Consider the following 13,309-nt stretch of genomic DNA (forward strand, 5'->3'; position numbering starts at 1 on the left):
CGGGCCGGCCCGGGCTCCCCTCCCCCTCCCGGCGGCGCGGCGGGGCCCGGGCGCCGCGGAGTGTTGACCGGCGTGCGGACCAATGGGCGCGCGGCGGGGCGGGGCGCGGGCGGGCCGGGCGGGGCGGCTGCGGGGCGCGCGGCGGCGGCGGCGGCCGGATCTGGGGCGGGGGTCGGCGGGCGGCCAGCCCGGCCCGCCGGGGCCGCTTCCTCACGTCCGCGTCGCGCTGCAGCCTCGGGGCCTGGCCGGCATGGAGGCCGGCGCGCGCGCCGGTCCTGGGCGGCGGGCGCCCCCCGCCCCGCGCCTTTGGCCGCCCGGGCCTGGCCCCGGGCCCCGGCGCGCTGAGGGGCGAGGCGCCGAGGCTGCGGGCCGAGCGGCCGGGCCCGAGCGCCGGGTCGGCGCCGCCGCAGGTACCGGGCGGGCGGGGCGCTGTCAGCCCAGGGGTCGCCGGCCCGCCCGCCGCCAAAGTTTCCCCTGCCGCAAATATGGCGTCGGGGCCGCCCGAACTTCGGGCCCGCGGGGCGGGGCGGCGGGGCGAGGACCGGGCCGGAGGGGGCGCGGTGTCCGCCGGCTCGTGGGTCCGCGGGGCGGTTCGCGCGGGGCGGGGGGTGCTTCCCGCGGCGCCGGCCGGGGGCGGGGCCGGGGGCGGGGCCGCGCCGTCCACACCGGCCGCAGCCGGTTCGAGGAGTGGGGGGGCTGCCGAGCGCGCTGGGGTGCGGGGCCCCGAGGCGCCGGCCTGGCCTGAGCCCGCGGGATCCGCAGGGTCCTGCCGTGGGCGGCGGCTTCGCGCGCTCGGAGTTGGCGCTGCCGCGGGAGCCGGAGCCGCGGGCCGCGGACCTGTGGGGGCCCGGGGCCCGGGCGGGGGCGGCGCCGGGAGCCCCGAAGCCGTCGGCGCACATCCCGGTGCCGGCGCAGAGGTGAGCGGGGGGCCATGGGGGCGGCGGCGGGGCGAGGCCGGCGCCCGGGGACGAAGTGGGCGTGCGTGCACGTGCGCGAGGCGCGCCTCCCCGGGGGCAGGTCAGGGTCTGGAAGTGGTCTGCTGGGGCCGCGCCCCCCCCCAATCTTCCAGCCCTGGGGAGGTTGAGCAGAAGTGGTCACTGCATTGGGGTCCCTTGTCCCTCACCCACATCCCCGCCCCTGGGGGCCGGAGCACAGGGCCGGGGGGCCTTCAGCCCCAGTCTGCGCAGATGAGCTTGCGTCGGGGTGCCGGCCGACTGTCCCGGACTCCCGGGGCTCCTGACCGCTGCCTCCCCAGCCCAGCTGGGAGCCCCTCTCGCAGCCCTGCACCTTGGCCTCCTACACGGACGCCGCTGGGGCCTGGGGTCCCGCCCGCGCCTCTATCGCATCGCTCTGCTTTGGCTGCTCCCCCCTCCAAGGCTGGCGCTGGTCCGGCAGCTGCTGTTGCACAACCCTGGTCGATATGCAGGGAGGCTGTCCGGCCCTATGGTGGGGCCTCAGACCTCTGCCCAGCACAGGGTATGGCAGAACCAGATGCAGTGGAGCCCAGGCTGCAAAGAACTCAGGCTGCGGGGAGACCCAGGCCTGGGCCTTATCCTGGTGATTCCTGGTGATCTGGGGTTTGGCATCCGGAGCTGGGTGGAGCTGGGCCTCCAGCCCAGCTGCTGGGAGTGAGGGAGCCTGGCGAGAAACATGCCCCGACCTGCACGTGTGTCCCAGCCAGAAGAGGGCCCAGACTCCTGCTGGGCCCCCACCTACCCTGCCCCCGTCTCCTCCAGAGCCCCCCAAGGAAAGGCACGGCTGGACGAGGTCATGGCTGCAGCGGCCCTCACTAGCTTGTCCACCAGCCCCCTCCTGCTGGGGGCCCCAGCTGCAGCCTTCAGCCCAGGTGAGAGACAGAGGGCCCTGCTTGGGGGTTGTGGGGGCAGCACCCCAGAACCCGTCCCTCCAGGATGCTTCACCTGGGCCCCCACCTTCCAAATGCATGCAGTCCTTCCTCAGATGGACATCAGAGCCCTCTGCCCCTCACCAAGGCCAAGGCCGCAGTGGCCCCGGCTTGTGAGCCTCCGAGGCTGGGCTCCGCTCCTGCCACCTGTATGAGCCAGGTGTCCCAAAGACCTGTGCACCCCTGTTCCTTCCAGGGAACGTGTGTCCCAGCCATCCTTGAGCCTCTGTCTCCCAAGTGCATGCAAACAGGTGATGGAGCAGAGGCTCAGGGCTTCGATGTGGCCACGGTGGCCTGACTCTGTCCCCGCAGAGGCCGGCCTGGAGCCCTGGAAGGAAGCCCTGGTCCGGCCACCCGGCAGCTACAGCAGCAGCGCCAGCAGTGCAGACTGGGGCTGGGACCTGGCCAGTGACCAGTCCTCCCCGTCCACACCGTCGCCCCCGCTGCCCCCTGAGGCAGCCCACTTCCTGTTCGGGGAGCCCACCCCGAGGAAGAGGAAGGTGAGCTGGGAGACAGCCCCAGGGAGTGTGAGTGGGCGCCGAGCCTGACCAGGGCCCGTCCCCACAGGGCGCGGCGCAGGTCATGTTCCAGTGTCTGTGGAAGAGCTGCGGGAAGGTGCTGAGCACGGCGGCCGCGATGCAGAGGCACATCCGCGTGGTGCACTTGGGGTGCGGCGGGCCAGGGGCGGGGCCTGGGGGGCAGGGCCTGGGGAGCAGGGCCAGGGCTGCAGCTTGGGTTCCCCGGGCGGGGCTGTGTCCCCCCAGGCGGCAAGCGGAGCCGGAGCAGAGTGATGGCGAGGAGGACTTTTACTACACAGAGCTGGATGTCGGCGTGGACGTGCTGACCGACGGGCTGTCCAGCCTGACCCCTGCGTCCCCCACAGCCTCATTGCCACCCGCTCTCCCCTGCCTGGAGCTGCCCACTGAGCCCAAGCCCCTGGCCCCACCTGGCCTGCTACAGCCCCTAGCCTTGCCCCCGGCCCCAGTGCTGCATGCTGCAGCCCGGCAGCTGTGCCACAGCCACGGTGACCATGCCTACCAGGTGGGTGTGGCCGGCAGGGTGGCGCAGGGGGTCCTGAGGCGTGGGTCCTGAGGCCACCGCTGTGTCCCCCCAGGGCGGCCCGGCACCTCCCCGCCTGGAGCCCCAGTCCCCGGCCCGGGCCTGTGTCCCGGCCCTGCCCGCCAAGCTTGCTGCCACCCCAAGGTGCGTGTGTTGAGGGGCCTGGGGCAGGGGCCTGGGGGGCAGCCCGGGCCCAACAGCACCTCCATGTGCCTGTGTGTCCCCAGGAAGCCCCGGGGCGACGCCAGGAAGTGCCGGAAGGTGTACGGGATGGACCACCGCGACCTGTGGTGCACGGCCTGCCGCTGGAAGAAGGCGTGCCAGCGCTTCCTGGACTGATGGTGCTGCCGGCCCCCCGAGGAGGAAACAAGCTAGGCCCCCGCCCCGCTCCCAGCCGCCGCCCCGGGCAGTCTGGGCCTGAGTGGCCCTGGGAGAGCACCAGCTACAGGTTCAGTGGTTCTATCAACGGGGTGGGGGAGCCCGTGGCCCTGGACCCCCAGAGCTGGGGGTGAGGGTCTGACCACTCAAAGTGCCTCTGAAGAAACCAGCCTTTGCACTAAAGCCAAATCACATGGCCGCTGCTCCCTGCCCCCCCAGGCCCCGGGGCTGGTCCCGGATGCTCTGGCAGGCTTCAGGGCTGCCCTGGGAGCCAGGCTGGGGTGCACTTTGAGGGGTGTCCTGGAGGGACCTCCCCAACCTGCAGTTAACGTGACAGTTCCTGGGCCGCACGGCTCACCTTGGTATCATGTTTGCAAAGCTCAGGTGTCTCGCATCTGGACCGCACCAGGCGAGGAGAAAAATTAAAGATTTGGGGTTTTTCCAGAAGCTGTGTCTACCTCCTGGGGGGGGCGGTGCATATGGGCTGGGGGCAGGCGCAGCCTGGGGGCTGACACCGAGTTGCCAAGAGCAGCCCCACCTCAAGGGGGACCTTGTGAGGCCGAGACACACATGAGGCCCACTCAGGGCAGCAGTTTCTGGGTTTATTGAAACTGATCTCTTTTGTGAGACTCGTCGACGCTGATCGCCTCACAGAGAGGCTGGAGCCGCCTAGGCAGACAGGAGGCCTCAAACACTCTGCAGAAGGTGACCCTGACCTGCCCCGGGCACGGGACACAGGATGCCAGAGCCGTTCCACCACCCGGTTACAAAAAGGCTTTCCCCCAAATATTAAACACATCTCCGATACAAACACAGGTTTATAATAATTAGTAGAGTCCATATAATATAGATTATTTCCAGAAAAAAGTCAACAGTCGTGAAACACTGCCCCTTTTTTTTCATGTTTAGTTTTTGTTGACAGTTGAAAGCATGTTGAAAAATAAATATTTAGGAAAAGCACACAGAAGCACCCTCACTGCAAGGAGGTCTAAAAGGGCTGCATACAGAACACAACAGGAATCTAAAAAATAAAAAGCAACCACCATTAAGTATGGCTTTCTTAAGAGTTGCATGTCACAGAGTAAGCTGAAATACGATTATCTTTCATAATATTGCAAACAATTCCAGTTTCTGCATTTTGTTTTCTCTTTTAAAAAGGAAGATGTGCAAAGTCAGAGGCGTGGCGTTGAGGGCCCTCCTGAAGTACGGCAGTGGTCTGACTGTTCCCCCAAACCCAGAAAGTCCAAACATACGACCCGGTCAAGATCCAGAGCTTAGTACAAAAGTCACCCAGTTTCCCTGCCCCTCCCCCAACTCCCAGCTCCCAACAAACTGTATTTTCCACTTTGGGTGTTGCAAACACCAAAATACAAACAGACACAAACAAAAAAATACAAAAGGTGACGTGTAATCTACATATTATTTCCTCTTCATAAAAAAATATTTATTAGTTTAAACACTGGTTAGAAAAAAAAAAAAAAAAAAACACCCTCTGACGTGCTATGTCCGCGGCCGCCCTCCCGCCGGAGGCACCTCCCCTCTCCGGGTCCAGGGCTCGCCGATGAGCGAACAAGCCTGCAGCCCAGCGCTTACGGGGAAGTTGGCGGGAGGGGGCCGGAGACCCTCGATCTCCCTGTTCAGGATTTGCTTTAAGGAAGAAGCCCCCAAAAGGTCAGTGAGGGTGGCCAGGACTGCGGGGTCAGCAGGTCACAAGGACGGGGCGTCCTGAGCGGTGGGGCGTGAGGTGCCCCCACAGGAGACCCTGGTGGCAAAGGCCCAGCTTCCCTGGGCTCCCTACGCTCGTCTGCTCCAGGGAGGGGTTAAAGGGCCCTGGGAAAGGTACCAGGTTTCAGCCCCGGGAAGGGTCCAGGAGAGGCCGGAGGGGCTCGCCCCAGAGCTTCCCTGGTAGAAGGGAGGCCCATCCCCAAGCCGAGCGGGCCCCGCGCCACACCCGTGTCCTGGGGAAGCTCAGCCCCCCTTTCTGGGGACAGAGTTGCTCTTTTCACGTAACTGTTGCTGATTTTACCTTTTAAAGGCCTGTGCTTTCTGGCCTGCGGGACGGGAGCTCAGACAGCGCAGGGTCTGGGACGTCCAGCCGGGCACAGCCCCGTGCAGGCCACCAGGGAAACACTACGCTGGAAGGTCTGTTGCGGTTTTGTGGGATTTTTCTTTCTCCATGTAGAAAGGATACATGAGACACAATAAAAAAGTTTATAAAAGCCATTTGGCTTACAGTCTGTGGGAAAAGAGGCAAGAAAGACCCATTTCCAAATCGGCACTAACGGTCAGCACCCCAAGGAACCCTCCCTGGGCTGGGGGCCCGGAGGGGGAGGGGCTGCCGTCTCCCAACCCTCGTCCGAAACCGCGGCCGGGACAAGGGGCTCCGCAGGCGAGCGGTGTCGGGCAGCCGCCGGGCGCACACAGCCGAAGGCAGAACAGCCCCACGCAGCTTAGTCAGGTGAGAAAGGTGACGCCAGTCACTGCACGGAACGACTTCGTAACATCCCTGCTTAAGAAAGGCGGGGAGCCCCGTGGGAAGGTTTCAGCAGCACGCAGAGGTGTCCCCACCCTTCAGGCCTAGCAGCAGCAGCGACGGCAGGGCCGGGCCTCGTCGTCAGCAGGACCCACCACTGCCTGGCTGGTGGGCGGGCAGAACCCAGGGTGGACAAGGAAGAGCCACGGTGCTCCCAGAAGGACCCCTGAATGCAGCCTGAAGTGGGGGCTGCGGAGGCAGGGGGTCCCCTCCCCAAGGAGCCCTCTCAGGAGTAGCACCTGGGTGGGGGCCTGCAGCCGGGCCCGCGGGGTTGTGTAGAGCACCAAAGCCCAGGGCTGGAGGTTGGCAAGACTGTGTCCATGCCAGGCTCTGGGCTACCTGTGGGCGGGGCGGCACCGGAGCCCACCGGGCCCCAAGGCAGGGAGGTCCCCAAAGCAGGGGGGCCGTGGGGAGGAGCAGCCCCTCCTGGCCCCCAGACTCCAGGGCTCATTTCTGGCTCTGATTTCGGTTGTGCAAAACTCTCCCCCCAAATCGACATGTGTCCGTGCTCTCGGGGACCCCCCTGCACCTGGCCTGAGGATGCTGTGCATCCCGGACCCAGCCCCAGGGGCTCCTTCGACTCCTCGGAAACACGGCAGTGGGAAACGCAGGCGGCCCCGGCAGGCTCTCCCACTCCTGCGGTGCACACACCTGCCGGGAGGTCTCCGTCTGCTGCGCGCACGAGAGAAGGGGCCCTGGGGGCTCACCTGCTCCCTCAGCTCCTCCCAGTGCTGCCCTAACCTCACCGTCCACTCCCAGAGCCATCGCTGTGGCAGCCGGTTTCTGTCTGTGTGTCTGTCTGGGGGCACGAGGGGAGCAGAGTGAGGAGCAGGAGGGGCCTGGGGGGTGGCTGCAAGGAGGACCCCAAGGGGCAGCCGCTCAGCGTGGCCCTGGGGCCGAGGGAAGGCCACGGAGCAGCGCAGACGGGGCGCAGGGCCTAGGAGAGCCAGGCAAAGTCCTTGTCGGGCCCCCCCTGCGGCGAGTCGTCGTCCTTGTCGACCCCCAGGAGCGCGTCCTCGTGGGCCAGGCCCACATCGTCCTTCCACTTGGCCACGTCCTCGTCGTCGTCCTCACCCAGCTCTTCCTCGCCCTCCCCCCGGGGGTCCTCGGGGTCCTCCAGGTAGGGCCCGTCGCCGGGGAACAGCGCCTCGGGGGAGCCCTCGCCGCCGCCGTGGTCCAGGGGCCCGGCCACGCCCCGGCCTGTGCACTCGGTGCACACGCCGTGCCGCCGCGAGCCGTGCTTGATGCCCACGCTGGCCGCTGACATGAACACACGGCTGCACACCTTGCACACGTACTTCTTGTCTTTGCTGTGGACCTGGGCAGGGGTGGGGTGCAGTCAGGCGCAGGGGCTGGGGTGGGGGGATGAGAGGCTCCCACACCTGTGTCCCCCCCGGGGACCCTAGGGACACTTGTGCTCCTCAGACCGCCAGCTCCCCCACATCTCAGTCCCCACCCTCATCTCTCTATCCAACAGGCCATCTTCCCTCAAGACTTTCCCTGACGCCATCCCAGCCATGGACACCGCCTGAGAGCAGCGTGTGGCTCTGACCTTACTTCCTCTCCATACGTTCATGGCTTTCCCGGTTTTCCACAGCGAGCGAGTAAATGCCATCATCGTAATAAAAACAACCCACGAGTCATAGTAAAAAAGGTTCCCCTGAGCATTTCCTTCCTCTTCAGACCAGCAAACACCTCCTGATCGGCAGCGACTGCCCCTGGCTGTCCACGGTCTCTGGCCACCCGCTGCCCCCGGCTGTCCTGGTGGCTGGGCCCTCATGGGGTGCCCCGTCACCCCATCCAGTCCTCCCGCACCTCCAGCCTGCCCTGCGGGTCCCCCAAAACCCTTCCCGAGGACCTGCCCTGCTCTGCCACCCCTTGTCCCCGAAGGCAGAATCACTGTTAACTTCCACAGAACACCTGGCCAACAAGGCCCAACCCCTCGTGCTCGCTGCCTGACCCATGTCCCGGCAATCAGTGGAGCCCAGTGCACGCTGCAGCGCAGGGCAGGCCATGTGTGGGAAAACCGAGACCTCCGAGACAGCGGCCGCCCGGGGCCAAGGCACCCCATGCCAGTCTGGGGCTTTGCCAGCAATGGCTTCCTTGAAAGCCCAAACAGGTGCTAATTCTAGAAACTGAGCCTCACATGACTTGGTGCCTGAGTGCCTTCCTTTGGCTCCTTTCTCTTTTTTCCTGCTGTATTATAAAATGCAGGGCTTTCCCCTACTTTCTGCCCAAAAAGAAAAACAAAGTTCCAGATCAAGTCGCAGGAGATGCGCATTTAAGACGAGAGTAACCTCGGTGAGCGCGCGGCCCCGTGAGGGTTCACGAGAGAGTCCCCAGGCTCCCGGGTCCCCAGGCTCCCGGGAAGAGTGTCTCCTGCGTGAGGGAGACGACACGGGTCCGAACGGACAAATGCCCTAGGAGGAAGGGAGAGCGGGCAGGATGCTGGGTGCCACGGCACTGGTCCCATGGGCCCCTGGTGGTTTGCAGAGCAGGGACCGTGGCCCCCCCCCGAGGGGCCGGGTGCTGCCAAGGAAGAGGGCACTTGAGGCCCTCCCAGCAGAGAGGCGTGGGTACAGGCTCCCTGTTACGGTCCAACCTCAAGGGAGGGCCCCTCCAGGGTCCTCACCCCACAGAGGCTCCCCACGGGGGTCCAGGGACCACAGAATCTGCCTAGTGCAGCACCTGACACAGACGACACACTCGAGGATGTGACCAAAGTCAACCCTGGAAGGCAGAGGACGTTCAGGACCCTCACTGGAAGGCCTGTCCTGAGGCCAGCACTGCCCACCATGGACTGGGGCTCCTGGGGCAGAGGTCTCAGGGACCTCTCCCCTTGGGCAGCCACCCCAGTACCAGGGTGCACCTGCCTGCCCTCGCCAGCCTTGACGCGGCCCCCCCAGGGGGCCAAACTCAGCCGCCTAGCCCCGTCCCCTCCCGCTCCCCACGGCCAGCTCCCGACTGACCCCGCCTGCCCGCTGCTGCCCTGCCTCGGGGCACACGCCCTGCTGCCTCCCCAGGCTTCAGTGAGGCCCCGAGGCCCTTTGCCATTGGGGGGGACAAGGCTTCCGGCCCCACAGCCCCCCAGCTCCAAACTGCTGGCCTGTTCCGCGCCACCCGCTTTCCCTTCTGTGGCGACCCTGCTGGCACCCAGGTGACCTTCTCTCCATCAACTCATTCCCCCGGCACCCATCACCCGACCCCTTTGGGCCGGGCACTGCTCAGTGCTGGGACACACCGTGGACCGACAGGCAGCAGACAGGGGAGACAAACCAGGCTACAGGGTGGGGGGCAACGCAGAGAGAGGGGGTCTCCATCTGCGCCTGGGGGATCCTGCAGGAAGCAACACGCACAGCGCGGCCTGCAGGGGACCCTGGGCGGTGGAGGGTGGGGGGTGGGGGGAAGCCGGCAAAGGAGGGCAGCGCGGGGGCCCGGGAGGGGAAGCACAAGGGCTGCAGGCAGGGGGATGTCCACCGGGCCGACCCGCCTTCAGGCCCCAGACCCGGGGGGCAGAGGGCTGGTCAGGGGGCTCCTGTGCTAACCGAGGGGGGGCCGGCCGGGAGGGCGCAAGAAGGCCAGGGCGGCTCTCCCCGGCCCCCTGCTCTCCCCACTTCGGGGTGGGCTTCCCCTGCGGGGCTTCCCGCGGCGTTCGGCACAGAACCCTCCGCGATCCTCAGCGACTGGGGGACAGAGGGCCCCGGGCCCCCGCCCACCCCGCCTACCCCGCCTCGCCGTGCCCCCGCCGCGCCCCCGCCGCCGGCCCACCCCACCTCGGCGGCCACGCCCTGCCGCCCCGCCCCGCGGCCACGCCCCTGCCACCCCTCGCCCACCTCCCGCGGCCCCGCCCCCGCTGCCCGCCCCCGGCCCATCCCCACCCCCGCGGCCCCGCCCCGCTCACCAGCGTGTGCCGCTTCATGTGCTCGCGCCGCGTGAACTTCTTGCCGCAGATGTCGCAGGGGTAGGGCCGCTCGCCCGTGTGCGAGCGCATGTGCCGCTTGAGGATGCACTGGTGCATGGCCGAGAAGCTGCAGTAGGGGCACTTGAACTTCTTCCTGATCACCGCGAACTCGTTCACTGCAAGAGAGCACCAGGCCGCGTCACCGCCCGGGGCCCGCGGACACCCCGCAGAGCTGCGGAGGGCCCGGCGGGCGGCGAACCGACCGAGTCCGCTCGCCCTCGGGAGGCGCTTCCGAGCGGGCCACGAGGCTCCAAGACGGGCCCGGGAACCTCGGGACAGCCAGGGGCGCAGCCCACCGCGGCCTTCGGGCGCCATCGGGCCATCCAAGCCGGGCCTCTCGGTGCCTTCTCCAGGGTCTGCCCGGGACCCCCACGGGCCACCGCTGCAGCCATCAGCACGGCGGAGGCCCACAGTCCGCGCCCGGACGCGCCTCTGGGTGGCCGCGCTCGTGGGACAGGCCGCCCCGCCGGGGTCGGTCTCCCTGCCCACCGCCTCGCGCGGCCTCACGGGTCCCTTCCCACGGTGTCTTCGCCCCCGGTGACCCCGAGGCGGGATGGGGGCCTCGTGCTGCCCGCACCCTCACCCCTGCTGGGCAGCTGAGAACACGCGGAGACACTCAGCAATCGGGGTGCCAGAACCCTGGAAAGGCCCGGTCCCGGCTGTTAGGAGAAGGGTGCCCAGGGAAGGCGGGCAGGGGTGAGGCTGACACGGGGCACACATTGCCCCCAGACACCCCGAGTGCTGCGACGAGTCAGACAGTCCCCGGGGAGGCAGGAGCGGGGAGACAGCTGGAAAATGCCCCAGGGCAGCACAGCCCCGGAGGGGCCGGGGGGGGGGGGCGGGCAGGCATCCTGGCTTTTCTTGCCGATGGAACAGCCACCCCACTGCCCAGTCCCCGGCCCCCCTCATGTGTGCACCAGGCCTCGCCACAAAACTTCAGGCGGGCCCCAGCTCCTGCAACCCCATTTCTGCAGGACACTTGGGTAAACATGGGGAAAACACGGGGAAACACTGAATTCAACACTTCATGTCACCTTTCAAACAGACCATGTGTTTTCCATGAGCTTCTGAAACGGCATCGAAACCATCAAGCAGATTTCTTTCTTGTCCACACGTGAGACCGTCCACGAGGCCTAATGGGGTGCTGCCGGGAGCTCACAGGAGGCCAGTGCTACACCCCTGGCACCCCCAGCTTCTGTGCCCCCTCCCCGACCAGGCGGCGAGGCCTAGGGAATGAGTGTCGGGCAGGCTGAGCTGCGGCTGTGCTCGGCACCCCTCTCCGCTGCTGGCCCTGAGGCCTCTCACACACGCCGCTCTTCCGGGCAGACGAGATGGCTTCCAAGTCCCCAGCAGAAGCTGAGACTAGACATAAGCAATTATCTCTTCCACACCCTCCTCAAGTACAGCTTCCTGCTCCATCTCGCTGAGCAAGGGCAGAAGGGACGGCACGGCCAAGAGCCTAAGACCAAAAGGGCGCTGAGGACTCAGCTGAGGACACACACGGGAGGAAGTAAAAACAGCTGGTGTTGTCAGTTACCGTCACCACCTGTCATCGTGGCGCTTTTCTGAGCCTCAGCGCAGGTTTTCTTTATGAAATGGCAATGACAAGGGGCTCGGCTGCTTCCCCTGGTTCTCGCGCCATGACCTCAGGGCTGTGCTGTGCAACGTTTGGCTAAACCGTGGCCGCTGACCGAGACCTGCTGCTGGACAGTGTCCGTGTTTCCACCTTCGTGAACACACCTCGGTGAAGGTCCTCTCAGGTGAGACTTTCACGCAGCTGGTTATGTCCTGAAGACAAACCCACAGAGGGGAGCACGCCAGCCGCGGGCACGGCTCTTCCTGTCTGCCCGACGCCCCGTGCGCCCCCCAAAGCCCCACGCCCTTGGTGCACTGCCCCCCCAGCCACGAGCACCTGCCTTCCTGAGTGAGGCACCCCAGGGATTATTTTATCTCAAACAACTCTTTTGAGGAAGCTTTCCTGGTTTCTATTCTGCTTCTATCAACATGATCAAAGTTTGAATGATCTTATACTTTAGCTTTCTGTATTTAATAATTCAGATCTATGTTGAATAAATAACATACTTATCTCTGTACGAAGTGCAGTCTTTTCTCTCTAGAAAAAAATTTAGACTGTGGGGACATGGGCACGAATGTGAGAAGTGAAGCTGCACCCCACCAAGCCGGGCACCACCGGGCACCAAGCCCCACACTGGGCCTGGCAGTGGTGCGTTCTGTTATTTTCCCTAATGCGTTTGTTTCCTGTGGCTGCTGTAATATGTGACCACAAACTGGCGGCTTAAACCAGCAGAACTTGACCCTCGCACAGTTCTGGGCCAAAGCCCCAGTCGAGGGGCCGCACGCTCCCTCCGGGCCCGGGGCAGCTCTTCCTGCTCCTCAGCCCGGGGCCGTGCCCTCATCGCTGCGTCTGTTGTCACACGGTCGTCACTCTTCTGACCGGCCTCTGCGGCCTCTCTCCGGGGTTTGGGGCCCACCAGGACGACCCCGTCTGCGAGGCCCCACTGACCCCTCTGCGAGGCCCTCTCCCAGCAAGGCTTAGTCCACCCCACCACTCAGATCACGCACTGCTACATTATTAAAACAACTGCTTATTGGAAACAAACTACCCCCTCCTAAATGTCATTTGTGATTTATAGCGCATATATGTTGGAAAAACGTTCAACCTCAGAGTTTCATTTTCATAAACATGAATCAAGCATTAAAATCCACACAGAGAACGTAATCGAAATAATGAAACAGCAGATATCGTTCAACTGAAGCGGACCCTGTCCAGCGACTGTTCCTAAAACCTGCACCCACCGGCCCGGCCTCCAGCGTGAAGCTTCCCCGGGAATCCTCAGGGAGCTGCCGTTCAAAGCGGGCGGCGGAGGGACTAACACGTGAAGCTCAGCAGCCTGTGCCCACGGTTCGGCAGAAACATATGGACCAGAGACTCCCTCTGCAGGCAGGACTTCCCGTGGGAGCTCCGGCCCACAGCGTCACTCGCAGGAGCAGCCAGTGCACAAACGCACACCGGGAGCCGCGCCGGGGAGGCCCGAGGTGATGCCACGGGAGCCAGGAGGCGGGTGGGGGCCGCGGGGGTTTCCTCGGAGGTGCGGGCGCTGCTGGCCCAGGCTCCAGCCCCCGCCGCTGCTCTCCCCACCCACGCCCAAGGCCATTCCGGGCCTCAGAGACCGGCTGTGTTCCTTTTCTCCTATTTCACGGGTTTCTGCTCTGCCTCTCCCTCTGCTTACTTTCTTTGGGTCTGATTTGCTGTGGTTTTTCCCATGTCCTCAGGCTGAAGGTTAGAACCATTCTTCTTTCCTACTAATGGACGTAGAACCATACATTCCCTCCAAACACTGCTTTACAGGGATCCCACACCTTTCGATATGCTGCGTTCATGTTATCACTCAATTCAAACTATTTTATAATTTCCACTGTGATGTATCCTTCGACTCACGGGTTATTTAAAAGT

At 65.1% G+C, this 13,309-nt stretch overlaps 2 protein-coding genes across 8 annotated transcripts in view; one reads left to right on the plus strand and one right to left on the minus strand.

Annotated features, from left to right (window-relative positions):
* Nucleotides 1–114: 114 nt before the first annotated feature.
* Nucleotides 115–4,151, plus strand: SLC2A4RG (SLC2A4 regulator). 2 transcript variants are annotated; one of them, XM_037811242.1, is made up of 8 exons: nt 115–410; nt 763–917; nt 1,737–1,846; nt 2,216–2,403; nt 2,471–2,571; nt 2,668–2,944; nt 3,018–3,106; nt 3,190–4,151. In XM_037811242.1, exons 3-8 carry the CDS (start codon nt 1,771–1,773, stop codon nt 3,299–3,301), a joined length of 843 nt encoding a protein of 280 aa, XP_037667170.1. In that variant the 5' UTR covers nt 115–410; nt 763–917; nt 1,737–1,770; the 3' UTR covers nt 3,302–4,151. The 2 variants fall into 2 exon arrangements, with proteins under 2 accessions (XP_037667170.1, XP_037667169.1); XM_037811241.1 differs by lacking the exons at nt 115–410; nt 763–917 and having other exon boundaries at nt 945–1,846.
* The window catches only part of ZBTB46 (zinc finger and BTB domain containing 46), a 65,048-nt gene continuing 55,663 nt past the window's right edge, over nt 3,925–13,309 (minus strand). For 4 of the 6 annotated variants that reach the window (XM_037811235.1, XM_037811234.1, XM_037811231.1 and 1 more), the window contains 2 exons: nt 9,775–9,950; nt 3,925–7,191 (listed from right to left, as the gene is read on the minus strand). In XM_037811235.1, coding sequence (XP_037667163.1) covers nt 6,811–7,191; nt 9,775–9,950 — 557 coding nt within the window. In that variant the 3' untranslated portion in view covers nt 3,925–6,810. Of the gene's footprint in view, nt 7,192–9,774; nt 9,951–10,706; nt 11,623–13,309 lie in introns of those variants that run through there. The other 2 variants (XR_005213007.1, XM_037811238.1) reach the window with 2 other exon arrangements.

This window comes from Choloepus didactylus, chromosome 19 (genome assembly GCF_015220235.1).
Source record: "Choloepus didactylus isolate mChoDid1 chromosome 19, mChoDid1.pri, whole genome shotgun sequence".
In the NCBI taxonomy this organism is placed as follows: domain Eukaryota; kingdom Metazoa; phylum Chordata; class Mammalia; order Pilosa; family Megalonychidae; genus Choloepus; species Choloepus didactylus.

Bases quoted from the DNA above. Each gene is read 5' to 3' on its own strand.
- SLC2A4RG (XM_037811241.1), top strand. From the start codon at position 1,651: ATGCCCCGACCTGCACGTGTGTCCCAGCCAGAAGAGGGCCCAGACTCC. The intron at 2,404-2,470 runs GTGAGCTGGGAG...CCGTCCCCACAG, and splicing joins CCACCCCGAGGAAGAGGAAG to GGCGCGGCGCAGGTCATGTT. The intron at 2,572-2,667 runs GTGCGGCGGGCC...GTGTCCCCCCAG, and splicing joins ATCCGCGTGGTGCACTTGGG to GCGGCAAGCGGAGCCGGAGC.